General features: G+C 46.7%; 1 protein-coding gene and 1 pseudogene across 1 annotated transcript; one reads left to right on the top strand and one right to left on the bottom strand.

The window, feature by feature from the left end:
- Positions 1-1,579: 1,579 nt before the first annotated feature.
- Positions 1,580-1,951, bottom strand: LOC144175251 (palmitoyltransferase ZDHHC15 pseudogene; annotated as a pseudogene).
- A 6,236-nt stretch (positions 1,952-8,187) lies between these two features.
- LOC144175250 (palmitoyltransferase ZDHHC20-B-like) lies at positions 8,188-27,205 on the top strand. The gene is made up of 4 exons (XM_077704348.1): positions 8,188-8,353; positions 18,714-19,092; positions 25,883-26,240; positions 26,816-27,205. Exons 1-4 carry the CDS (start codon positions 8,188-8,190, stop codon positions 27,203-27,205), a joined length of 1,293 nt encoding a protein of 430 aa, XP_077560474.1.
- The last annotated feature ends 785 nt before the right edge of the window (positions 27,206-27,990 follow it).

Genomic DNA, 27,990 nt, shown 5'->3' with positions numbered 1-27,990 from the left:
AGATTTGGTATGAGGCTGAAACCCATTGTTCTGTTAAAGCAACTTAAAAGTGGCGCCTGCTCTCTTTTTATCCTTCAATTGCCGGGTGTTGAAGTGACCAGGACTGGGATGCGAACTGAGGTGGCGCTTGGCGTAAGGAGAAAAGTACCAGGGATATTAGTTAAAGTATTTTAGTGCATGGTAATGTAAAGCACTAAGGGGCTCAGCAACTACACAGTGTCTGAGCGAGCAGTGATGGAATCCTCATTATTGACGTTGTCCTAACGTCACCACAGACGTCACCATTGGACACGCCAATATGTGTAACGTCAATGAAGCCCGAGTGACTACAGAACTAGTCGACTCTGTCTGACGCAGAAAAAAACCACCAGGGAACAGCCGTGAACGGCGCGCAGCCGGCACGCTAAAGAGAGTGGAAATGGATAGACATCATGGTTGCAGGGCTAGCTGCGAGCCTCGCGAAGCGCCTCATAAATCTATGTTACAGGGTCTATCCCTTGATCTTTTTACCTTTAATGGACCAGATTGATGAACAAAAGTTTGACGCATTTACGCGGCGAGTTCAAGGTAGAAAACCACGCTAAGCTTTATGCAGAAAGTAACAACTAGACCAGTTGAGAGGCTTCTCATTGGCAACAAGAAATTCGATATGCAGAATGAGATAAAAAAAAATTTAACTGAATAAGATCGAGGCTGATACAGCTGATATACGTACTATCTGATGGGCAATTTGTTGCAACACAATGTACCCCAACCGCCTTTTCTGAGAAACAGAAGACGGGCAAAGTAAACTCGATGTAACCGGGTTTGGAATAGTTGGTGGCACCATCTGGAGCAGTCAAATTTAAAACGCAGTAGAAAAGATACCGATCGTGAAATAATTTTAAACTTTTGCCCTGTCCTCATGGAACAATGATATTGCACTCATTTACTCTAACCTTGAACAAGTCGTTTACTTTGATTTGCATTATGAACACTGTGCTTCCCTAATCAGGGTTCAATCTTCCTAAGGCAGTGCCGCTAACCAAATGCCGCGAACCCTGCATTGGGTTTGTTTGTTTATGTTTTGTTTTTGCCGCCCGGCTGCGCCGGTCTGTGTAACCTGTGTTCCAAGTGAAGCACTTGTTCCATTCTTTATTTTTATTCCGCACGTGTTATCTGCTTTATTAGGGAGAGCGTTTTGAGGCAACGTCAACAGCCTAGAATAATCTTCTTTGATCTACAGTGTTCTGGATGTAATTAGACGGTTCGTGAAACACTCGTGCCCAAAAATAAATTCCCGCAGAGTAGACGCCGCGGTATTCGACTCGCCGACGCTCGCTCGCGCACGTCACTTTGTTGACTGCTGCTTCGCCGCCTGTGCATTTTTTGAGTTGTTAGGGGAGCACAAGTTCGCTCGAATAAACTTGTCTTCCTTGAAGACAACTGCGTCGTCTTTGGTTTCGTGACAATATTCGTTCCCTTTAAATAGCAAGAGGCCACTTTCGCTATCCGCTTCTCTCCATTTCTTAGGGAAGCTCACAACGCGTCCATCTCTTCCTGCTACGTAACACCAGGAACACACATCCTAAACTATTTCTTACCTTCCACAGTGGGAGCAGTGGTGGCAGCGGTCGGGCTTGATGCACTGGCAACGGTCGCAGTACTTAACAAAGCCGCGTGCAGAACGCGTGAGCACGCCGCGCTTGCCCGCCATGGCCTCGAGAACCGCTTTCTTACGAGTCGGGCTTTTGGCGCACGACTCCAGGTCCCGGAGCTCTTCCGGGCTGAAGTGGAAGCTCTCTGGCACTGGGGCTGGTGACGTGAAGGTGGTCAAGGCGTACGGCCAAAGGGAGAAGAAGAGAAGGAGGTGGTACATCATGGTGAAGACGAAACGTAGTGCCTGCTCCTTGACGTACTTGCCGCAGAAGCCGAACACGTACGCGTAATAGCTCCAGCCAAACGTGGCCATCGCGGCGACGGCTGGAATCCAGTATATTACCCGTAACAGGAAACTGCAGACCGCTTTGACGACGCCACACATCATTCTCTTCTCGTTGTCTTTTGCGTTGGCAGTTCGCGATCACGCACTGACTGCGATCTTCTTTGTCGTTTCCTTACGCTGGCTCCGGGAGACAAAATTTGCCTTGAAGCAGGGGTTGTGCAGAATTAAAGCTATTTCTTGGAAAAGGACTGAATTACTCTTAGGCCTTGGTGCCTAAAGGTGCAGAACAGTTCCCTAAAAATTATAGCGAGCCTCCGCTTTTTCCTTCTGCGAAAGCTATGGCGTTGTTACTTTCGCTGCAACGTTTTACCTAACCGCATTTTCTAATTACGCAGTTGCTTTGCAAAAAAAAAAAAAAAAAGAAGTCGGTAAACAATGATAAAGCAAGATATATTGTGAGTACCTGAGAATGCCTTCATGCACCCCGGCCTAAAGCGTCCCTGCGGTAAATCCCCTCGTAGTTTCCGACACGCGCTTCATAAGGAGCCGGTATACGGCTTGTGTGTTGTGGCAATGTTGTTGTTAATGATTTTAAGTGCGAATGCACTTCTTAAGCGAGCCTGAAGCGTCCGCCGCCGTCCGCATAGCAACAGCTGCGGGTGCGCGCTTCTCGTCTTCCTTGGCAACGGGGGGAGATGGGCGCGCGCTGCCTGGCCGCTGACATGGCACATACCCACGTGGGGGATTGGCCAGGAATCTCCTCGTCTTCCTTGGCAACGAGGGGAGATGGGCGCGCGCTGCCTGGCCGCTGACAAGACACATACCCACGCGGGGGATTGGCCAGGAATCGGGCGTGAGAAGGGCTAATGCACCCGCTTAAAGGAGTACTGACACGAAATTTCAAAGCTGAGATCCGCTCTAGCAATCAAGTACAACGACAACACAAATAGGTGTCTGTGAATAAATGCATCTTTCTTTCTTTGTAGTTGTGTGTGTGTGTGTGTGTCATCTCTCTTTCGCGAACATTACCGAACCGCGCAAATTCAACTCGTGCATTCGCACTTTCACATTCTTCCCCTCGGGGAAATGCGGGGAAATTTTTTTTATTTTGAGCCTGGCGATTCGGTCGTGATGCCTCATTCCAGGAGTCCATGAGGCGGCCGCACTGTCTGAGCCCCGGAGACCAGTAGTTACTGGTCATTCAATCCGGCGCTGGTCGTCAGGTTCTCACACAGTTAAGGGGATAAAGAGGATAGGATAAAGGTGGGAGGCTCGGTTGTGCGCGCACCCAGAGATCATATGAATGAGGGTGCATAGCTGAATCCAGAATTCACATATGGCAGGGTTTTGGGTGGGGTACATGCGATTTAGCCAAGTTGAGTGAGGAGAGGTGTTTGTTTGGAGCCTCCGGAGTATTACTTCCTGTCTTTTAGTAAACTGTGGGTAGAGAGTTGGCAAATGGTATCTTGAAGTTGGGTAATGTTGGGTGATATCTTGAATTGTGATCAGGAAAACGAGACTGGGTGCTTCCACAGAGTCCTGAAAGTTAGTAGGCTTGTCTATGGGCAAATGTATTGCCCGTTAGGGAAAAGTGTCGCAATCCTCGTAACCTGCACAATCAAAGATCTCAGCCGGGTATCTCGTAATCCCTGCTGTCAACTTTTCAGCAATTGGGGAATTTTTTCTTCATTAAAAAAACCCACAAAAAATCTGCGCATCTTATCAAAATATTTGAAGGGCCGGAGAAGACAAACGTCTCCCGCTAAAACTTGCGCTTACTCAAACATCAATTTTGTTTCAGCTGTTTCACTTTGGCACCGGCTATTCTTATCGCTCGTTTCCTTTTTCGGAGTGTGGCTCCCCTGTACACACAGAAGCGCGCGCGCCCACACAGTGAGGGAAAGAAGGATAGACGGAGAGAGAGTAAGTACCAACAAAATATAGATCATTGTATTAGTCCACACCGGCGCGACAGGGTACAAACCATAATTTGGATCCTCAATTGTGATGTTCGCTGTTAGACATTCTGCACCAGGGTCACTTGCTCTTTCTCCCATGCCCAAGCCCCAGTTCTGGTCGGTATATACGGGGGCCGCAATCCCTCCAGCTGTTTTACAGCTTCTCTAAAAATAGTCACATGCGTTCAGACGTTACTTTGCTGGATTTCCGAATGCACGCTTCCCTGCAATGACCCGACGAGTACCTACATGCCAGTCAGAATGAATATTTTATGAGAAATGATCGAGGTGTGCGTGAGTAAGGACCATAAATCACTTTTTTGCTCGGACGTGCACGCTTCAATGCACTGATAAAATTACCTAAGGAAATGTCGCGGTCATTAATTATTCTATTCTTTCTGCGCCACCGGAAGGGACGGAACGTTGCATCAAAAAGTTTTAGTTTAACGAGAGCGCTAACAACCCGTGGTGCATTTACGGGCCTTGTTCAGGGCAGTTTCCAAGCATAGCTTCATACTAACATTGGACATTATTATGAAACCATTTGTTTTAAAGCGAACACATAATGGCACCTTGCAGCAGTGGCGACACTTTCTACCACGGTGAAAATAAAAATGTACAGGTATGTCTTATTGTGCATTTCTTGTAAATCTGAAAATTCAGTGAAAAGGAAGCAATGGGTGTTTTATTAACGCTGTAAATATATTTTTGGAATCTGCCTCATTAAATATTTGAAGATGTTTGTAAATGTTGTACGTTTTCTAATAAAGGCCGATTGCCAAGATTATGGTCGCTGCTTACAACGCCGTACTAACAACGAACATACTACTTGACAAAATATAGCACAGGAGGATGGATGCAGTCGTGTATTTGAATCCTGCTTGGCTGGTGACGGCTGCGGTGAATACCGTTCATGCAATAGAATTACAGTAACGATTGTTGATCCTTTTTGTAGTTTGCAATATACTGAAGCCTTCCTAATAATAATATTACATCTCATTATGCAAGAAGCACATCACTACAGCTGTACAGGTGTTGGTATGTCGGCAATAAATGAATTAATGACTGAATGAACGTAGTTTTTAAGAAGCAACCGATAGTACTGTTAGGTCACCCGCCTGGTGGAGCGTGCCCTAAATGTGTCACTGTTTTCTATTTGGTGCTCGTAGAAGCAGTTTTTACACCATCTCATTCCCGATTTTATCAGCCCAAGAATATTCGTAAGTTCCCTATTTACATCGCACCATTCCTAAGTGGCTCTTCTTTCAAAAGTGATGGTGAATAACGCTTTATCAAGCGTGCAATCCTGGTACGTTGAGGCTCGAATGTTTTTGGCTGAAGGCTGTTTTCTTGATAGCACAATCTCGTGAGCGCTTGGGGTACCTGAATCCAGTGGTGAACTACGCATCTATTCATGTTGTTAGCCCATTGTTAAAGTGAGACGCTTTAGGGATAGTAGTGGGGCCCATCGTGGCCTCCAGTTGCTTGGTAAAACGTACGCTTTCATTGGGTAGTCAGGGAGCTCTACTTCATTTCTTGTCGTTAAAGTTTAGTTCTTTAAAGTCTTAGAATGGCGGAAGGTGGATGGGGTCTGTTATGAGGCGCTGGGAGACCAGTTCTTCAAGTGTGCACGAAGCTGTTGTTCCGAAAGTAGGGAGGATACAAAGACAAGGAAAACAACGTGAATGTTGACCTCATGGACGGACCCGTTCGTCAAACGTCAAGCTGCGACAGTTCAGGGGCAGTATAGGAGGGACATGTGTCACCGCCGGCCCCACTTGTGGAGTGGGCAATCAAGGAGCAGGTAAGCTGTATTGCCTGGTACCCTGAATAGACAACACAATGCCTAGCAAGGGAGTGTACCAGTGTGTACGCAGTTTGGGCGGACTAGGACAAGTCATGGGATGCCCGTTGCAGGCGTCTGTCAGTTTGCAAAATTGTTTGTTGGCGATATCAAAAGTTTATCGCTCGCTTCAATAGCTGAGTCAAGACTTGCAGAGAGAGAGAGAGAGAAAAAAAAGAGAGATAAAGAGAGAGAGAAACATTTATTGACAACACCGAGAGGGCATTTAAGCAGTAAGTTTCTCTGGCTAGCCCGTACGGCAATGAAAAATAGTGAATCACGGGAGCGCTTAGGTACACACAAAAGACGCTTGGGAGTATGATTATTTACAGAAGTTCATCCAAAGCGCAGCCATGTACAAAATACACAAAGCCTATTGTAATTTCGTGTGGCAGCGGCCACGAGCTGTCATGGCTTGCAGACATCACTCAGTTTGAGGCACGCGTGAAAGCACGGACGGAAGATCGTCCTCACGGGGTGCGATGGTGTAAGGGAAAAGAACACATGCGCGCAGTGCGTGTTCTGTCCTAATGAACCTTGCAAGTCGGATATAGAGGAGAGGGCCCTCGGGGCGCCTTGTACTGGTAGGCATTCACTTGTTCCCTTCGTTTACAATCACAATCCCAGCCGCTAATTTCGTGGCTTTCTGCGCCGTTCGTTATCGCTATAAGATGAGTCGTCATAATGATGTCACTGGGAAAGCATCGTTTAAGGTCCCGAGGAGACGCTAGTAGCAGCCGTTGAAGTTCTTAGTATTCGCGGTGCGGGCTCTTCGGCGATCACCCGTCCCTGCGATGGAAAAAGGGAGCTTCCTGCATGTCCCTATAGGGTTTGTTTTGCCTTCTCTATTGTTTTTCCGGAAGTGGCTTGTCTAGGTGGGTTAGATGGTTCACGGCTCCGGAAAGCTTGCGGTGATAAAAAGCTCCAGTGAGCACCTCAGTGTAGCTGAAAAGAAAGAGACGCGGCACACATTGTGCTTGCATGAACAGCGACAATGCCCACACTTGCTGGACACGTGTTGCCAACGGTTCCAACAGCATCCACGAGCGGAGTCGCCGGTGCTAAACGCCCCCCCCCCCCCCCCCCCCCGCCCTTCCCCCCATACCACTTTACTGAATATATAAAATGCAGTAGATAACGTAATAGCAGTATTATTTTTAATTTAGGTGGATAAATGTTTTATTTTCTTCCTCGGAATTCTCTTGATAATGCCGGAGTGCGCCGGATAAGGGAGGCGACCATGGATCGAAAACAGTGGCGGAGCGACGCCGACGATGCACCACACGCATGCGCCGGAGCATGTTTCTCAAGGTCACGCGTACGGCTAGTGACGGCAGCTGTAGTTAGGACCAATCGTGCATCGCATCAGACCGCTCCATGTAACCGCGAGACACATGAGCCGAAGCAGCACGCGACTGGCATACGATTGGTACTGACGACGGTCGCAAAGGAGGGGTTTTCGCGTCGTGAGCTACTTGTACACGCATCACGACGTACGAATGGCGAGCCAGTTACGCCATGGCAGCGCGTCGTGTTTCCCACGAAGCGAAATGCGTGCAAATTGCTGCACGGTAAAGTTGCGTCTGCAAAACAGACACCAAAGTGAATATTTTAGACAGCTCTTTCCAGTTCCACCATGCCTTTAATGTTATGCACTTACTTTCTATATTTCGGTATAGTCTACAAGTTTAATGTTTTCTCTACATGTGACGAGAAGTGAGGACACCAGGCGCATTTGTGGCTGCATTACGAACAGCTGCAATTATGATAGAGATACTTCCAATGCTGCTTAGGCTTTCATATTTTATTTTCACTTATTGCATGGTTACTATAAGGTGCATTGTTGTTGAAGGGAACATATAACACAAGTCCAAACAAGCGTTATTTATTTATATTATTTGACCTGACTGCCTTCTGTTGTCGAAACATTTAGTAGCTGTTTAATGTAAATTTTAAGGGCAGAACCATTCTCCAATTCCTCGGGGGCAGTCACCATCGAATCGCCGTCGCTGAAACTGGCATTGACATGTATGTGCAGGGTGCTTCCAGTTGTAGAAGCATTTCGTAAGTCGTGAACACGTGCTTCAAGGGCCGAATACGGAGCCAGTTCCTCGGTGCTATGGATCGCCAGCATCAAATCCCCGTCGTGGAAACTGGCATTGGCATGTATGTGCAGATCGCTTTCAGTTGTAGAAACATTTTGTAAATCGTGAATATTTGCTCCGAGGGCCGAATATGGCGCCAGTTCCTCGGTGCTATTGCTTGCCAGCATCAAATCCCCGTTGCTGAAACTGACATTGGCTGCTGACGAAATGGCCAGTGGCGCAGAGTCATGGCTGGGGATCTGATCCTCCTCATCTGGTTCGAACGCCTGCAAGTTCTCTTTGGGGACGTCATGGCCCCCTTTCTTCCAAACTAACGGCTGGAAAAGGTCGCGCGGGTCGCCGATCGATGCGTACCAAATGACAAAGGTGACCCCGGAGACGACCACGATGGCGCAGCTCATGCACGTAACGAACAGCAGCTTGTGGCAGGCGCTCCACTCTGCCCCAGCCTGCTCGGCGTCGGCTCTGGCCCTGTCCCAGACCACGGCGGCTTCGGGATCCCGGGGTGGCTGCAACGGTGTCGGTGGGCGAACTGCGTCCACATTGCGGGAAGTAGTCGAGTTATCGGGCTGGCTGCCTCCGCTAAGGTTTGCCTGGGAATCCATGAACCAACCCAGGGCTGGTTTGGTCTTTTTCGGGAGCAAAATGTTTCTGTGGCGTACAGTAGGTGTGGGTACTGATGATGATGGTGGTTCTTTGCGATTTGCACGGGCTATTACAATTGTTCTTCTTCCTTGTCCACATATCAAAGCATCCTCAAACGGGTAATTAGCCATGACAGCACTAGTTGTGACGGGGAGATTACCCACACTGCTACTTTTCCTTCCAAGAATAAGCGCGTGCACCCATGGAGAATATTCAGCTCCATGGAATGGGCACTTCAAGGTGGACCAGCTGGCAGACAGCGAAGCCGGAACTGTTAGTACTCTTCCCCTTCCCGGAAAACTGCAAACCACTACGCTGCCTATAGTCGAAGCTGGGAGATTCTCGTAGTCAGTCCTCGTTTCCGCTTGCCGTCAGTGTTACACTAAGCCCTGAAATTCACGAGCCGACAGCTTTGGTTACTGGTGAGGGACTTTTTCCCGCGAGCTAGCCTTCTTCTGGTATGTTTAAAACACTGTCAACAGACAAAAAGAACACTTTTCCTGGTATTACTACTTAAGAGTGAGGTATTGACAAAATTCGACAGGGCCCCCTATCAGATGAGCCGGTTCGACAATTTATCGATGATTTGGCCCTGATCAGACAAGGAGATGTTTTGTGGGTACCCTAAAGCGATGGGTTTAGGAAAAGGGCTTCGAGTCACGGCTATCCAAATGACGAGTGCAGCGCCAGACCATCAGTTAAAATGTCCTCGCGTTATTACTCTCTGCTGTCTTCCAACAAGGACACATCGCTACGCAATCCCTTTCCAAGCGAGTGGCGCGTTCGCGGGGTGTTTCAACAGCCCGACGCCTCTGCGTTAATTGGCTTGGTCACGACTTGAGTCCACTTGTGTAGTTGCAGCCTGTTGCCATGCACTTCCTAAGGGTTGCGCTCGCCGAGTTCTGCGGCGTCGTCAATTATTTGCCGCAGCCGTAACAGTGTGTGGATACTTTCCCGAAACTGCCGAAGCGTTTCAACTTCGAATTCAACTGCGCTCGTGCCACCTACGGTGCATGCGGAGCTCGTATCACAATTTCCCTTGTCCTCCTCGACCGCACTAGGCTGGGCAGACGAGGTATCACCAATAGACCAGATGTTTCAAGCCCTCTAATGGGGACACTCATAACGGCACCTCTAAAGTCAAGCCCTCTAACAGTGGCAAATTGGAGGTAGAATTTCAGAAACGCAGTGTCCAGAGTGCCGGTCCGACGTAGTTCCAGCTCAGAAGCGCTTCCATGACTAAAGTGACGTCCGGCCATATTCCAATATTTCAGGCTAGGCTGGCAAACGGCAGGTCGTCTGCCGTTGTGGTGTAGAGGTTCCGTCTCAGCAGACCATTTCTAAGGGCAGTGATTTGAATCCAGATTTTGCCTGTTATTGTTTTATTATTAGTCAAGTATAACTTTCGTGGCTTAGATTAGTTTTTGGAGTTCAAATGATTTCTTTTTGCTAGTTGTTGGGTTAAGTTAGGTTAGACTGGGTTATGCTAGGATTCGTTACGTTACATTATGGTGGGCGAAGTGTTTCCATACGCGGTATTTTTCGCGGATTTTTTACCAAACGCCGTTGTACATCACTTAAGTTGTGAGGTTATTTTGCCGTCGGACGGCACTTCAGGCACAGCCTCGGATAAAATATTGGTGTAAAGCTCATTATATATACCCTTAGAATAGGTGATCTTAACCTCAACATTTTTGCAGAGCCTGACTTCCATGTTTGCAGCAGGGCTTTGAGGTTGAATAAAGTCGAATTCCGTGACTTCAGCAGCCCATCCACGCTGTCAATGCTTTTCCCTCCGTCCCGCTTGCGGTCAATTTTTAAACCAAGGTATTCCTGGCAGTATGGGGAAAGGGATTTGTTTTGTACAAAATGATTTACACTACAGGCTGCCTCGCATCTGAGGAAAATCTTAATGTTTTTTTGTTTTTCTTCCACCATGCAGAAATCAAAGGACACGTTTTGATTTTATCGTTGATTTTGTTGGGAGGAAAAAAAAATTCAGGGGAGCTTGCACTCAAGCGCATGCCTTGAATGGCGAAGCTGTTGGAGGTGAGCATTGCCGGACACATAGTTAAGTTTCAGTCACATTGTTTATTTGCATAGTTGCGGTGCTAGTAGTCGTCGTCTTACGCATCGAAAAGGTCATCGTCTTCTTCGCGGCAAGCGATGGATGCAAAGTCATCTTCAAGATTGTAGACTTGCACTAGCTTATCGTCATCCACTTGAGGCAGCGGTGGCGGGATCTGGAAGGCGTCCCGGGAAGGATTGGCATACTCGTAGCCATGTCTCTCATTGAAATTTCAGCTTGAACAAAAAACGATAGGACTTAGGAAGGAAACACGGACACATCAGCACGTCCGTGTTTCCTTCCTAAGTCCTATGGTTTTTATTCAAGCTGAAATTTCAAGTCGATATGGAAAACCAACTCGCCCAAACCCAAGCAATTCTACTCTCATTACATATCCATAATGGCTTCTAGAGAATGCGGCGGCCGCGGTGACCTCTCTCAAGCAGGGAGTCTTTTAATATTTAGCATTAGCGCTCTTGTTTTATTTTATTTTATATGAGCGGTAGCGGTTGACGACAGCGCTGTAGTTTTTTTTTTTTGTTTGCCGAGCCACCGCGTCAACTGGGCACTCGACGGCCACCGCGAGGCACGCGTTCACCAGCGCTTGGCATTTTCTAGCTCCTCAAAGTTTTTTCCAAAATTTTTTTTTTGCTAAAGCCACTACGCGTTCCCGGGACGCTCAGCGGTCAGTATTTTCTTGGTATTTTTTCCTGCAACACTGAATTTACAGTTTGTACAACGGCTCCACTGTTAAAATCTGCGGCTTCAAAGACACTTTATTCCGACTTTTTCCATGTGCGTAGGTCAATGCAGCGACCTCGCATTTCAAAACTCTCAATCTTGAGAGTGCATGTAATATGCTCCTTTATATTTCAGTAGCCACCTTTTTTGAGCATACTATTCAGGATGTCGTAGATCCATGCCAAGAAGACGACTCAGGTCGTTTTTACGCGTTATGGAATTCCAAGAGGGCTTTTCAGATGGCGTTAAGTCCATCAACAAAAGAAAGAAACCGAGATTTTTTTCTTTATTTTGTCTGTTTTTTTTAGTGAGGTGAACATGATGATCATTTCTTACTTGGCAATTCCACTATTCTAATTTCTTTCTTTTTTATTTTTGTATTTTGCGGATTGAAATTTCGTTGTACCAATGATTGATTGTAGGGTTTAACGCGCCGACGCAACGCAGGCGATGAGGCACGCCGTAGTGGAGGGCTCCGGATTAATTTTGACCACCTGGGGATCTTTAACGTGCGCCGAAATCTCGCACACACGGGCGTTTTTGCTTTTCGCCACCATCAGAAAAGCGGCCACCGCGGCCGGGAATCGAACTCGCGACCTCGTGCTCAGCAGCGCAACGCCTTAGCCACTGAGCCACCGCGGCGGGTTGTTTGAGAAGAGAATTCACGGAACATGACTATAAGATGGAATGCGGTCTGAATTTTCTTGCACATCTCCGAATAATTGACAAGGGAATTGTATTCATAATATTTTAATGCAGCCATAGTTAATTAAGTGAACTTTTTGACGTCAATACAAGAACAGAAGTCACCGTCATGTCCGCTGTTTCTCAGCGTATTTGCAGGTGCAACATGTCAAAGCACTTAGAGATATTTACGAACCTACCAATTCGCTGTGCTACCTGAGACATTCATCTACGAAAAATGCTACCAAATCACCCTTTTTTCTCATTAACTATTTGTCTTTTCTTACGGGCTCCCACTTCTACTGTAACGATCTTTCCGCAAATTATTTATCATTATTTTTTTTTGAAATTCAAGTTTTTTACTCCTTTATACACAAGAAAAGACGAAGCTTGAATGTAGCAAGGAAAACGTAAATCAGTAACAGATGGTATTCTTTTTGCTTCAGGGTAAAAATAATATTGAGCGCAAGAAATCTTTTTCCATCGGTTGATGCAGACTTCTGCAATACGAGTGCGAATTATCACTAATGAATTATGATTTTGGGGCAGAAAAAGGAAAGAGCAGAAGGGGTTTTTAACTTGGTATCTTCTATCATTAACAAAAGAAGACAAAACAGATTTAATAACAACAGGAGACGATGCTCGTAACTGTCTCAGCAAAGAAAAACATATAAAATAGATGACTAGAAGGAGGGGATCAATCAATGAATCAATTAATCAATCAATCAAAAATACTTATTTCAGAAATGAGCTGGAAAAGCTTTTAGGACTAAAAGCTCGTTACGCATCTTGACGGGGCCCCAGAGGCCTCGTCCCCGAGGCCAGAGACCATTTACGTGTGGGCATGAGAAAGCATTACATTTTATTTCGAGCTATGTGATAATGCTTGTGATTGTTATCTTCTGATGCTATAATCCCTTCGTAATCAGCGGGAACTACGTCTGGCGTGAAGTATTAGGGTCGTGATCGCTGGAGTTTCAGTGCATCGAATGTTCGCTTTTTAGCATGCTTTGAGGCATTTTTGTGTACTCTTGCATCTCTTTCTGAGGCGCGCTTCCATGGATGTCCACGTTTTACAGCTGCAAATGAGGCAGGGTTCGCACAGGTCCTTGAAAACCTTGAAAACCCTTGAATTTAGAAGTGTCCATTTCAAGGCCTGGAAAGTCCTGGAATTTTTAAAGGGTCCTTGAAAACCCTTGATTTTTCCGGAGAGAATCAATGACCCTGTCTTTTCACAAGAATTTAAAGTGTTTCTCGTGGATTTTAGGTGCTAACAAATGTAAAGAAACATTTTAACAATCGAGTTTCAATGTATTGCGTGAGTTTGGTGGATTTTCATTATTACACGGCAACATTGGGAGTAGGCACTTGTCAATCCAATCCATGTCGCGATACAATCCAGTGAAAGCCAGCTTCTGTTCTCTATCTTGCATCTTCCATCTAGGCTGTGACCGCTCGCTCCTTGCATGTTTGCTGTGCCTCATACGCTCCATCGGCGTTTGCTTTTACGTGCAAATGGTGGACATATGCATTGTTCATCCTGCCTTGCAGCAACACTTGGGGATTTAATTTCAGCTGATACTCTTGCTGACAAAGCAGGAGATGCAGGCAACATTAACTAAGTTTTGAAATCAAACAGCGTCACCAAACACAAAGGAAAAAGAAAAACCTCTAAATACCAGTCATGAAATAAAAAATAAATCTGGGGGAGCATTTTACGAACCCGTTAGCACCTATCTAAATGTGCACTAATGTGCTTAGGTATTGTGCAATAAAAAACTTTTGCATTGTGTTGGAAAAGTTATAAATAATCCCAGATAAAATATTAGATGGGGACCTTGAAAATGTGTTTACTGGTCCTTGAAAGTCCTTGAAAACCCTTGAATTTTTGCTTCTCAATCCTGTACGAACCCTGTGAGGTAGACAATTTGGAGACGACCGCAGTAGACACAGCGCTAGCTAAGTATTTCCAAGCGCCTCGCTGTGCAGCGCCCCATGAGACATGCGAGCTCCCGTGATTCCGAACGTTAATTAAACGTGGTCATAGGCCGCGCCTCGAACCTAAAGCGACCTAAAACATACCAAATCTCTATATAAAACAGGAACACCATGCAAGAAGTGAGTTCTGTAGCTATGAAAAACGATTGAGGACAGATAGAAAATTTTGCAGTAAAATAACTAAAGTAAACATGCAGAAGCTCGAACCCAGGCCATCAGTGAGAGTACCGAGAACTCTACCTCGAGGCCACAGAGTCATGCCACGTGGGCCCCGGCGCAGCGAAGCGCTTGTAAACCCGCGCACCGGAAGCAGAAGCATGTCGAGCGGTGCGATCGTGACCTCTCATCACCATAGTTGACTTTTTTCTGCTTCATTACAGACTTCATTATAGACTTCCTTATAGACTTATCAACCTTATAGACTTCCTCATTATATCCCGAGACGTACCGAAAAGCTTAAAAGTGCGTCGTTACCTGTGTAAATTGACGCACTCAAATTACAAATACAGTGCTCATACAATGCCGACAGCACGCGTTAATAGATAGAAGACCGCAACGCGTTCACTAGGTCCACCTTTAGTTACTTGGAGCCAAGGAGCGGTCGGGTGCAGGGGTTGCGGGTTAGAGATAGATAGATAGAACTTTATTTGAGCCCTTGAGGTCACCGTTGAGGCGGCCTCCGACGGGGTGGTCCCTTATTCACAGGGCCCATAAACGGCCAGCACCTCCAGGCCCCGGGCCACAAGGGCCGCGTGGGTCGTTGCGGTGGGGCTGGACCGTAGGATCTCCCATCGCTCTTTGGGGGAAAGGGGTAGGGGGGTGGTGGTTGGGGATGGGATTTGTGGGATGGGGGCTTTGAGTGACGTACACTCTGCGATGACGTGTCGCAAGGTGCCTTTTTCTTGGCGACAGAAGGGGCATGTGTCTTCATATTGTTGTGGGAACATGGTGTGTAGTAATTTTGGGTGGGCCAGCGAGTCCGCTTGAATTCTTCTTAATATTGTCTGTTCTTTCCGTGTAAGTGTACAATGGTGTGCCGGCAGTGTGCGCCTGTCCTCCCTGTACATCTCTGTTATCTCTTTGAAGCTAGTGACGGGAGTCGGGTCGTCTTCTCCTCCACTCGCCTCCTCTTGTGCCCGGCGTGCCATCTCTCGGGCGTAGCAGTCGGCAATTGTGTTGCCGATTAATGAGGAGTGAGCGGGTGTCCATACGATCTCGACTACCCTGTCTGGTGGCTCTCTCTTATTCATAATGTGTGCTGCCAAGGAGGAGATCGTGCCCTTCCGGTAGCTGCTGTAGGCCTTCTTGCTGTCAGTGACAACGACCTCGACGCCGGGTTGAAGCAGCGCTAGTGCCATGGCCACTTCTTCCGCTGTGGTTGGGTCTCGTGTCCTCGTAGATGCCGTGTTAATTAGTCTGTTTCGAGACGTTACGGCCACTGCTGCTCTGTCGCTTCCCTGTAGTAGGGATGCGTCCGTGTACAAGACGTGAGGGTTGTCGCCGAATCTCCTCTCCAGAGCTGCTGTTCGCGCCTTTCTTCTTCCCTCGTCCTCTCCCGGCGTCATATTACGTGGAAGGGGCTTCGACGTGATTTTTGCTCGCCAGTGTTCTGGTATGAGGCCCGGTGTTGGCATCAGATCGATCTTCCATCCGATCTTCTGGAGGACCCTTCTGCCGTGTTCGGTGCAGCTGAGTCGCATCCTCCGGTTGGACAGGTGGGCTTCCACAAGCTCGCCCACGATCTACACGTCCACCAAACGGGTTGCGGGTTGGACACGCATTCATTAGGCCTAGGTTGGAACCGTACTCCTAATTTGCTCCTTTATACTTCCTTCCTCTTTATTATCTGTCTTCCGTCGGCCAATTTCGAAATTATCGCGGGGTCACATCCACGCCGGATTTTTCGGCCCCCACACAGACGCCGGGACCAGTGGTGTCGTAGCCAGAAATATATTTTGGGGATTTTATACTCCACAAAAAATAATAATAAAAATAGATACGGTGCCGCACGCCCAAGCAATATGTGTTATTTTTATGCATGTATACATTTCGGGGGTTGCTCTGACGCTAAAACACCCCTCTGACGCTCATGAGTGCGACAACCCAAATCGCCCCCGCATTAGCATTCGCTTGGTGTTTGCGCCCTTGCGCACCGCATGGCGGCACTGTATGCAATGTTGTCTCGTGTAGGGATGTGTTCCTTCTGATGATAGCGTCGACGCCGGGCAATAAAAAAAGAAGCACATTTGATATAGCACTGGGCTGCTACTGTCCAGAGTGGGGTTTAAATCCCCTTTGATCACACGTGTGTTTGCAAGATCGAAGCTCTTTAGCAAATCGTTATTTTTCGTGTCAGCAGTTACAAATACCAAGAAATTGCCGAGGGCGCGCACGTGAGCGCGTGCCTCTCTGCGACCACTCGGCAGTTAACAAAACCAAGAAAATGCCTAGCGCTAGTGTGTGCGCGACTCGCTGCGACCGCCGAGCGTCCCCTGCGCACGTTTGCCAAGCCAAGCATACCCAGTTAGGGGGATAGGCCAATAATGCGGCGAACGGCCGACAGTTAAAAAAACAAGAAAATGCCGAGCGCTCGTGTGTGCGTGCCTCGAGGCAACCGCCCAGCGCCACCGGTGGTGGTGGTGGTGGTAAACTTTATTCACAAAGGTAGGAGAGGAGGGGGTGGAGTCAAGGGTGGAATCCTATTTCCAGGACTCCAGTGGCGAAAGCCCCTAGCTTGGCTCTTTCCAGCAGTTCTCGCTGACTGGAGAGGTCCGAGCTGGACAGTGCCGCTTCCCAGGACTCTATTGATGTCCTGTAGTTGTTCTGTTGCCATATGGTCGGGCAGTTCCATATAGTGTGGAAGAGGTCTGCCTTCTGATGGCATTTCTGGCATTCTTCGTTATACTTATCCGGAAACATGAGCGCTAATCTAGACTTATGTGGGTAGGTATTTGTCTGAATTTTCCTAAGATTTCTGGCCTCCTCTGCGCCTAGTAGAAGATGAGGTGTCGGCATTGTTTTTCTACTTAGTCGGCATAACCGGAGTCGGTCGGTAGCCGCACTGTATGGAGGAAGGGCCACCGGCGCACTTTTGCAAGCCAAGCATACCCAGTTGGGAGATTGGCCAAGATGGCCAAGAATAAAAGAAAAAAACTCCAGCGTACGATGTTTTCGTGGCAACACTTGCTCGGAACGAGAAAACAGGTCGTAGCGTACGCCCCTCGAAAGTGCTGTTCAATGATTATCACGTCCAAAAAACAAAACAAAAAATGAAGCAAGCTCACACTTATAGCAACAATGATAGAGTAAAGGTCGTTGTGGCAGCTGCGAAGTACCAAATCGGCTGCAATCGTAGACTTAAAGCATCGTGATGGTCGTGAAGATTGCGTACATCCTCGCTACCTCCAAGTCTTGCGCGTTAATGTGAGCTTCCTTAATTTTTTATTCTTTATTTACAGAGGCGAAATTTTCTTGACAGTACAACTAAAACAAAAACAACCTCGAGGGTTAATTTACCGCAGAATGGGGCACTTAAGCCTTTCGGTTTAAATGCAGATTTTCAAAACCTAAATTGCGCTCATTCGCAAATGTGTGGTCAAGAAAAAGAAGAAAACTGTAGGCAGCTGTGCTCCGCCGTGGGCTGCAAACGAAGAATACAAAAATCCGGTATCGGAATATTTTCCCTTTCCCTTAACTGGTCCTTTTCGGTTCGTCTGCGTGATTTTATCCCCATATTCTTTGCGGAATTCCTGGCAATAGTCCTGGCGCTACGAAAGCTGGATGTGTCAATTACATCTCCAATGATAATTTCCGACTCTTTTTCTGTATGCCTAGCCCTTTCTTCCCCTAAAGACACTCCCCTTCTGCGGACGTTTCGGTCACTCCTGCCACCTCACTTCACTGAAATTCACCTTCTTTGGGTTCCTGGTCATGCAGGGATCACATTCAACGAGACTGCCGACTCTCTAGCAAGGGTAGCACTTTCTGGGCCTGTAGTAGACGTCGTAGAGCCGACACCTTTAATAACAGCAGCTAGGTACCGTAGGATGCTGAAACTCCAAGTACAGCAAGAATCGGTTTTATTATCATTAAGGGATTTTAATCATCTTAAATTTTCATGGAAACCTGAATGGTGCCCTTCACGCAACTTGGAGGTGATTATTACAGCCTTACGTTGTAGAGTACCCAAGTTAAATAGGTATTTGCACAGGTCTCGTCTGGCGCCAACAGCTCTGTGCAGCTATTGCAACGAAGACGAGTCAGTCGATCACTACCTTTTGACATGCCGACGTTTTTCCCGACTCAGACGTCAGTCCCTGGAGGTGCCGCTTAACAGTTTGGGGATATCCCTAACAGTGCCGGCTATTCTATCGTTCGGGGCATCCGAAACGGGGTTCTGCCGCCGGGATGTGCGCTCTGCCCTCCTGCGCTACATTGAAAATTCAAAACGATTCTCTTTATGATTGCGATTGGTCACCCTCGCTTTGATTTTTCAGGATATTTTTTTTCCTTTTTTCTCAAAAATTTTTCAAACCGGTCTAAATTATCTTTCCTAAACGTCACGTGATTAGAAAAGAATTCCATTCATTTTAACCATCCTCTGTTGATTGGCCGATCCCCTGATTGGGTATGTGCCATGCCTAAAGGCGCAACAACAACAACAACAACAACAACAACAAAGATAGCAGAATGCTGTGTTGCATCTCTGTGTTGGGCTCCTTCTTACGGATGCTTCACTGGATTCCAGCTGTGACCGCGATGGCTACGTTCGGCTGGAGCTACTACGCCTACGTGTTCGTGTTCTGCGGCAAGTACGTCAAAGAACAGGCACTGTATGTCGTCTTCATCATGGTGTACCACCTCCTCCTCTTTTTCTGCCTCTGGCCGTACGCCATGACCACCTTCACGTCACCTGCGCCAGTGCCACAGAGCTTCCACTTCAGCACGGACGAGCGCCGGGCCCTAGAGTCATGCGCCAATAGCCCGACTCGAAAGACAGCGGTACTTGAGGCTATGGCGGACAAGCGTGGTGTGCTCACGCGTTCATCGGGTGGCCTTGTTGCGCACTGCGACCGTTGCCAGTGCATCAAGCCGGACCGCTGCCACCACTGTTCCAAATGCCAAAGGTAGGAAGATTATAAGCGCTTTTCTTTGTTAACGCCACGCAAGCAGGAGAAGTTTCAGATGCTCCTCTTTGTAGTCCCTCTCCGATGAGGGCACTGAGATTTTTATAGGTCTGTTCTTTACTCTAAAGGGCGCGGTGATTAGGAAATCTTTTCCTCCTTGCTCCGAAGAATTTTTAAGGCTCAGTGGACTACATAAAAGCTAGAATAAACCACTTGTGACTAGACCCGAATCAACGACCGCTTAGCTCTAGCAACGCGGGCGGCTATGTTTTTCTAAGGAGATAAGGGCAACCAACAGCCAATAATTTTATGACTGGGTTTTTACTAGTACACCGAATTAGCTCTGTGTATTGTTTTTGAAGGGAAATCGAAGATGTGCTTGCATATTTTATGCACCATTCGAAGCTGACACGAGATGACGACTGGGATAAGACGTGGTCTGTACTCGTAGGGAAGGGCTGCGAACTGATTGATTTACTTGGAATATGAAACGAGACCTGAAATGTCGATGCACAGTCATTTAGCGTTTTAGGACAGGCGTTCCGGCGTACGTTTAGGCCTTTTGAAGTAAATTAAAACACTCGGGTTCTCGGTATCACTGAAATTCAAGATTGGTATTTTAAATTAGGTGACCACTGTCTGATACTGTGATTCAGAATTTTTAAGGGACAAAGAGAGAGAGAGAGAGAGAGAGAGAGAGAGAGAGAGAGAGAGAGAGAGAGAGAGAGAGAGAGAGAGAGAGAGAGAGAGAGAGAGAGAGAGAGAGAGAGAGAGAGAGAGAGAGAGAGAGAATAACTTTATTTCTGGTGAGGCTCAGTCCTAGCGAGTGTCCCTCAGGTGAGGGTTGAGCGCCAGGTAATCCTGAGCCCTAGTGGCGGTCAGAAGCTGTAGCTCGGGCGAGGAGCTCCCGGTCACCTCCAGCCAGGTGGTGGCAGGGTGGGGTAAATGGAACGGGGTTAAAGAGGGGCATTCCCTAATGGCGTGTGGCGTGGTATCTCGAGCGCCACATGCCGGGAAGTTTGGGCGGGGATATAATGTGGGATAGATGTGGTGGAGGACGTGTCTGGTGGGGAAGGAATGGGTCTGTAATTGTCGCCATAATCTGTCCAAGGGTGAAAGAAGAGACGTGTGAGGGGGCAGTAGTTCTAGCCGCTGTAGGCGGTAATGTGTGGTAGTGTCGCTAAAAGTAAGCAGGGCTCGCGAGCGTTTAGTGCGCCGTGCTGTTAGACGTCCACGTCTGGTGCTCGGTAAATGAGTCCTCGAGCGGCCAGGTGGGCCGTTTCCGCAGCGCCAAGCCCACTGGCCCGGGGGTACAGTGCAGGATTATGATTTTGTTGGGCTGAGGGCGTGATAGGAGAATTTAGCGAGCAGGGAAGGGGATGTGTACCCGCGCAAAATTTCATACGGCCATCTTAGAATCGGAGAATATGTGAGATGTGGGTGGTTGGTGTGTTATGGCCAGCGCTATTGCTTCTTTCTCGGCCTCGTGGGGGAGGGCTGTGCTGATGGTGGCTGCCGCTGCTGGGATCGGTCTGTCTTCTGTAATAATAGCTTCAGCGAACGCTGGTCGGTGTCTCTATTCTGCGGCGTCTACGTCAATGGAGTCAGGAGATGGGGAATAGGCGTAAGTGTGCCAAGGCGCGGGCCCTTCGTCGGGCTGCGTGGTTGGTAGGATGCATGTGACAGGGAAGGGGGAGGAGTTCGAGGTTTTCGCGGTGAGATAGGGGTAGTGGGTGAAGGTGGGCGGAGGGGGGGGGGAGGGGGAGCTGGAGCAGTGAGGTTGAGTTGGTGCACTACGATCGAACCTGTGGAAGTTGTGGATAGACGAGCAAGTTGGCTAAGGCGTTGGGCTTCGTGGAGCTCGGGGATCGTGTTAATGTTCCAGTTGAAAGGAGGGGGATGGTAAAGGTTTTGGATGGAAGGTGAATTCTTGCTCTGTATACTCTGCGCTGCAAGGCTTCCAATTTGTCGAGTTCCGCTTTTTTAAGCGCTAAGTAAGGAAAGGAGTATTTGAGTCGTGAGGTGAAGAGAGCTGTAACAGGTTGTAATCTCTCTTTTTCGGAAGGGCCATGGCCGCAGGCGGTGATTCGACGGATAAGTCCTACTATTTGTGTCGCGTGTCGGCTGAGTGTTTGTATTGTGGTGGAGTTTGCTGTAGGGTCAGTCCAAGTATGGTGAGGGATGGCGTAGGTGTTATTGGCTGGTCATTGATGTGGATTTGTATGGGGGGAGGCCAGGGGGTGGGCCGGCGGCGCGGAGTTAGGAGAAGCATGTGGGACTTTTCAGGGGTGCATGATAGGCCTGCTGAGTGGGCGAACTTGTTTATGGTTTCCGTCGCGATTTGAAGGGTGAATTAAATGTGGGCGTCACTGCCATGAGTTACCCACACTGTTATATCATCGGCGTATAGACTGCTGTAAAGTGAGGGAATGTTGGTGAGCGCGGTAGCGAGAGGGATGATACCTATGTTAAACAGTCTGGAAGATAAGATTGTACCCTGGGGTGTGCCACGGTTGGAGAGGTGGAGGGTTGGGTCTGTTGCCGAGTTTAAGGGTGGCTGTCCGTTCAGACAAAAAGGATTGAACAAGATTTAAGAGACATGCGCCTACTTTTAAGTTATTTAACGATGACAGGACAGCTGAGTGGGAGATTCATGTGGACGAAGTTGCGCGCGTATGCTGGTGAAAGTCGATCCCCCTTCAAGGTCTGTGGGTCTGTGAGCTGTCCAATGACAACAACAACATAAATATTCTTGCCGGGAATTGTGCTGTCCGGAAGCGAAACTCAAGTGATTTGTTCAAAGGACGCTGGTGATCTGCCAGCGCTTGTGCCGACTGCACAGAGCAAGCAGGGCACTTCTCGGTAGACAGCCTCTCATGCACTAGCTTCTACGTTACCAGCATATCTAAATCGGCGTACCATTATTTGATTTTTGCATTCAACCACGCATTATAGGGCACCTGTATTGACACCCGTGGTCGCAGGCGACTGCAGTGTCGGCCTCTTGCTTGTCGTATCGATTTCGTTCGCAGCCGGGGTTTCATTATCCGGTGACGCGAAGTTCTCGTTCTCGAGTTCGATTAATCATATAACTGTTGACACTACCGGCGAGACGCACGTCGTTTCTTTTTTCTGCGAGGTGCGGGCGCAATATCACAAACCGCGCCATGTCTGGCCGAAGCGGCACAGACTGTCCATTTACAGAGTTGCCAAGCGAAGAAATTGACTGGTAAAATTTTCAGTGAATACTATAAATACTTAAGGGGAGGCTTTGTAAATTTCTTTAACATTACTTTTAATTTCTCCATATTTACATTTCAACACGACTAAGCTTTCAGTAGAGCTCCTGAAGCATCGTCTGCAGCTTCCTCAACTCTCGTTTTAGACATGCTGTAAATACGTTTGGTGAGATAGTGCCTCTTAATCCGGCCCCTTGTAGAAAGCGTCTCAGGCCAACGTATATGTGGCCCAAGTCTTTTTTTTTTTGGGGGGGGGGGGGGGGCGGAGGGAAAGGAGGGTGAAAATTATAACACGAACTGGCCACCCGAGAGAAAGCATACCAAACGCGATCTTAGAGCACTTAAAGTTCCCTTTTTTGTTTTGCTTAGAAAAAGCCTTGAATAATTAGCCTTTTGTTCCAGATATATAGTTACAAACTTGCAGTTCACCTATATGTTGCTTAATCACAGTAATTCGGGGGTTTGATCTTTATCGTTCGTTAGCGATTGCTCGTATTTTTTTTCTTGGGCTGTCGTATCACTGCTGTTCAGTCGTCCAGAAATGAAGTTTGTAACTGACGCACATAAGGAGGTTAGGCAATATGTACAGCCCCATATTCAGTTCCATAATCATGCTCATTTATCCGCCTTACCAATCGGTTCTGTTACCCCTCATGCATATTTCTACAGCCCACCGGCGAAAACGAAATATACAGCACGTTTATGTGTCCAAGAAATAGTAAAGCTCTAGACATTGATAACCTGCAAGTTACACCTGTTAAATACGTTTTGTCAGTAATTACCCCAATACTAGTATATATTTTTAACCAGGTATTGGTGTTGGGCATTTTTCCCGACAAAATGAAAAAATGCCAGGGTTTCCTTTATCTATAAAGGTGGCGATAGGAACTTACCAAATAATTACCACCCTATCTCAGTCCTTCCAGTTTTCTCCGAAGGGCTCGAAAAAGTAATTTTTACTCGGATATCAAACTTGTTTGAGAAATATAACATTATTACTGACGCACAATTTGGCATTAGGAAAGGCAAATCAACGAAAACAGTACATACAGCATTAACAAAAAAAATCTTGCAAAATTTTGAGGACAATAAATACCGCGTTGCCAACTTTGTGGATTTTAGTAAGGAATTCGACTGCCTCGACCATGCCATTTTAACCAGAAAGCTAGAAAATTGCGGGATAAGAGGCAAGTGCTTAGATGTACTTAAATCCTATATGAGTGCCAGAACTCACTGTGTGCAAATTATAAACATAAGTCGTCCCACTTGGTGATACGCCGAGGTGTTCCTCAAGGCAGTGTACATAGACCAGTTTTATTTAACACTTACGCAAATGACATATTAGACATTGACACTGAGGCAAAATTTTTATATGCGCTGATGATAGCACACTGCTGTTATCTGATCCTAACGTTAACAACTTGATTCAACACTGCAACAATGTTCTAAAATAGCTATCTAACTGGTCAAAAATGAACCGCATCGGTATTCATTCTACAAAAACCAAAGCAATTATATTTCGCGCAAAAAACAAACCTTGGTCGGTTGAACACACCATTTACATAGACGATAAAAAATAGACTTTGTTGACAGCCATAAAATCTTCGGTGTGCACGTCTCCTCCGATCTCACGTGGGATACTCATATAAACTACCTGTGCAAAAACGTGTATGCTACAACTGGAATAATCTCGCGTTGTCGTAGTTTCCTCCCGGCTGAAGTAAAACTTCAAATTTATTATGCCTTATTTCACTCTTACGTAAATTATTGTACACAGATATGGGGAACCGCATCTAAAACCAACTTACCTAGACTTTTCATTCTGCAGAAAAAAAGTAATTCGCCTTATAGCAAATATTGAGCCCTTGACCACTACTGCAGGCTTATTTTAAAATTTTAATATTATTCCTATAAATAGTGTGTACCGCTTTCGTCTACTTCAAATGTTCTGCTTCTCCACTACCTACACTCCAAACTACTTATAATCTGCAGCCAAACTACAACGACGGACTGCTAATATAAACAAACGAAATGTAGACACTTGGGCCATCCCTCACTTTCGTACATTCTACAAATACCAGACACTGAAATATAACCTACCTGTTTCACTGAACGAATTCTCTCAAAATGCTTGTTGCAAAGGCAGGAAAGAATTGCGCTCGTTTTTTGCGCAAAATTGAAGTGATCGCTGGTTTCCTTTCTGCACCTTAAAAATTTTGCTTATTCGCACGTTTGAGACTGTATTTGGGAGTTATTGTTTTATACACGTTTTCTTTGGAAAAGCAACATCCAGTAATGCGGACGTATTTTTGGTTATATCCCTATACAAGAATAATTGTCTAAATCGTGGGGAAATGTCTTTACCTGCAACTGTACCTGTACGTGCATTTTATGTATATATTTTTATTTTATTTTACTTTTATATTTTATGTAGATATTACCTGTGTATATTTTCTGTACCTGTAGGCATATTTATAAGAACTGTATAGAATTTTTTTGTGTTTATCAGGTGTTTTGCACAGTTCTTAGTTTTTGTATCTACTTGCCTTAAAATGGTCTCATGGGCCCTGTCAAGCTTGACGCGTAGCTTTTAGCCCAAGAGACCATCCAGTTCTGTAGTTTCTGGAAAATAAACTTGTATGTATGTATGTATGTATGTATGCATGTATGTATGTATGCATGTATGTATGTATGCGTGTATGTATGTATGTATGTATGTATGTATGTATGTATGTATGTATGTATGTATGTATGTATGTATGTATGTATGTATGTATGTATGTATATATGTGTGTATGTATGTATGTATGCATGTATGTATGTATGTATGCATGCATGTATGCAGGTATGTTTGTATGTATGTATGTATGTATGTATGTATGTATGTATGTATGTATGTATGTATGTATGTATGTATGTATGTATGTATGTATGTATGTATGTATGTATGAATCTGTCTTTCATTGCTTTGAATGTTACTGTAGAGTGGTTTCGCACTCCCTTCGGCTGCAGGAACCCTTAGTTCTTCACCCATTCATGCTTCGCACTATTCCGCTGACGTCACAGAAGGGCCGTTACTGAAAGTGACGTCACTTGTGATGTTGCATTCGGGGATGCCTTCACTTATAACGTGATACCTCGTTCTATTTGCACTTGTTCAATTATGTTGCGTGCGTCGGGTCAATTCTTCACATTAATACGTACACGCTGGGTGGTTTTAGCTACAAACGTTAGAGGTTCCCTTCTGTCTGCCCTGGGGTCTTCATCATGCCTCGCCCTTCACCACAGGTTCGTTTACTCCCTCAACACCCGTACAATTACAGGTGTAAGAAGAAGGCAAGGTCAGCTTTTATTGGGCATTTACCGAATCTATGTGTTTGAAGATGGTTTGAACTTCGTGAATTTTTGGCGTATAGCTTCATAATGAACAAATGCCCCGCAAATGTCCCTACAGGACACGCGATCTCCAGGGAACTCTGAGAGAGCTTCACGGATGTCTTTCTGCATTAAAACGTGGAAGCAGTAGTTTTCTTCTCCTCATGCAATCGCAGGTGCATCACCAAGATGGATCACCATTGCCCATGGTTCAACAACTGCGTCTCCTTCCGCACGTACAAGTACTTCCTCCTGACGCTGTTCTACATCGTCCTGTTGGGCGCTTACGCCTCGCTCAGCACGTCGTTCTATCTGTGGCACTCAAACCCCCGTCGCAGCCTTCTGGAACTGTCCCTCCACATCCCCTTCCTGGTCATCGTAGGTGCAGCGGTGGCGATTGCGATGGGTCGCTTCCTCGGCACCCACCTCGTGTTCGTCGCCCGCAATCGCAGCACGATCGAGTCTATGCAGGCCCCCGAATTCAGGGAGGATGGAGATTCTTTCGATCTGGGTGTTCGTCGGAACTTCGTGGAGGTCAGTATGCGTGCAAAATTCAGCGCCGGGCCAAGAGCGTCCTGTGGACGTACTCTCCAGGAATAAAATAGGAGTGCTAGGTCCTACGTTGAAACTAATTCATGAAAGCACACTGTAAACTCATAAGAAGCGATGTATAGTTTTTTATCAGCAAAAAATTCATGAAGTGGAAATCATGCGCATGGTTGGCTATAAGTAGCCCTCAACAAACAACCTATTTTAAATAAAAATTATGACATCCGCAGCATGGTAGCCAAAAATAAAAGCTGTGAATTAAAGGTGATCTACTCACAGGAGCCGCCATTATCATCGGCATTCACGTGAGTGGGTACACGGGAGAACTGGGGAGTGGTAAGTTGACGTCACAACCAAATAAAAATTGGCAAATCAGCCGTGAGCTTCTTACAGCTGCGTTCAATGCCCCTGATTATCCGTCACAGTGGGCGTGTTGTTAGGCGTATAATCAGCCCTGAACAACCCCACTTTTTTATTCTGGGGTCTTGGGTTAAAATTAATGCTGGGATAACCGATTTTACTTGAGGTTGAAGTATTTTATGTTTCTGCATGCCTACCAGGTTTTCGGCACGAATACGGCACTGTGGCCACTTCCTGTGAAGACAAGCCTTGGCGACGGTGTACGATTCCCAACCAGGTTACACCCGGACAAGCCCGTCTCAAGCTCCACGCCTGAACGTGCGATGACTCCCGAAGACGAGGGGACCGCTCGTGCACACGCCGCTTCAACTACGAGCAATGACATCTCGTACCGGACGCACGGCACTACCACGAACGATAACAAAAATGTGTCAATAGTGGAAATGGTTGCTATAGATTCTGCATCAGCCGGTGAAGGCGTTACCGGATCACATGGTTCAAATTTAGCGATATCCTTAGCACCCGCAACTTACCGTGCTATTCGCTCCGAATCGAAGATGACGGCAGGCACCCCAGACTTGCTTGCATGAGCAGTGGACTCTCAATCCATCTTTCCGAATCTGAGCCTTAAAACGGCACACGTACGTACGTTAATGTACGTTAATGGCACACGTCTTTATGACTGAAGCTGTTTTCTTAAAATGTGCTTTTTGACGGAACATGGCGATCATTGTTAACTGAATTATGACTCAATGGCTGATTTCCAGAGCATATGTACCTTTTACAAAATTTTCACTGATGAAACACAGGGTTATTGAGTGTAGTCCTTCAGACTGGAGAGGTTAGGGAAATTAGCTTTCCCAGTGCACGAAAGTTCAGCACTGGAGTCGGCATGCGTGTTTGTTGACATGCTGGTGTACCCTGGTAATATAAATCACTCCGCACACATTCGGGACGCCTTCACGCTTGACCGTAGGAGGGACCACACATGCCGAAGGCCAACACATTAGTTCTGCTTGTGCATCGCGTGCCTCCAATCAGTAGTGGGACGTAAAGTAATCTCGATACTCCCTCTGTGGGTGGCGTAAAAGGAAATTAATAGTCTACCTAAAGTTCACAGCGCAAAAAAGGGACTGCAAACAAGATAGGGCACAAGAAAGTGCCTGTCCTGTGCCCTCTGTTGTGCGTTGTCCTTTTTTGCACTGTGAATTTTAGTGGATAATGAACCCCCCAACAAGTCCAAGCTTCCCTTCTACAACGCAAAAGGGTAGACTTAAGCGCTTCACCACAATCCATGGGATCTCTCAATCGAACCTGAATTGCAACCCATGCTGTTATGAACAAAGAAAATGCTGACGTTGACATATCAAGCAAG

This window comes from Haemaphysalis longicornis, unplaced genomic scaffold (genome assembly GCF_048455015.1).
Source record: "Haemaphysalis longicornis isolate Haplotype H1 unplaced genomic scaffold, Haemaphysalis longicornis Haplotype H1 scaffold_3, whole genome shotgun sequence".
Taxonomy (NCBI): Eukaryota; Metazoa; Arthropoda; class Arachnida; order Ixodida; family Ixodidae; genus Haemaphysalis; species Haemaphysalis longicornis.
The sequence above is the reverse complement of the archived record's forward strand: the minus strand, read 5'-3'. Positions and strand labels throughout refer to the sequence as shown.

Excerpts from the sequence above, each read along its gene's own strand:
- LOC144175250 (XM_077704348.1), top strand. The coding sequence starts at position 8,188 with ATGACAAAGGTGACCCCGGAGACGACCACGATGGCGCAGCTCATGCAC. Across the intron at positions 19,093-25,882 it reads CACTGTTCCAAATGCCAAAG|GTGCATCACCAAGATGGATC; the intron begins GTAGGAAGATTA and ends ATGCAATCGCAG. Across the intron at positions 26,241-26,815 it reads TTCGTCGGAACTTCGTGGAG|GTTTTCGGCACGAATACGGC; the intron begins GTCAGTATGCGT and ends CATGCCTACCAG.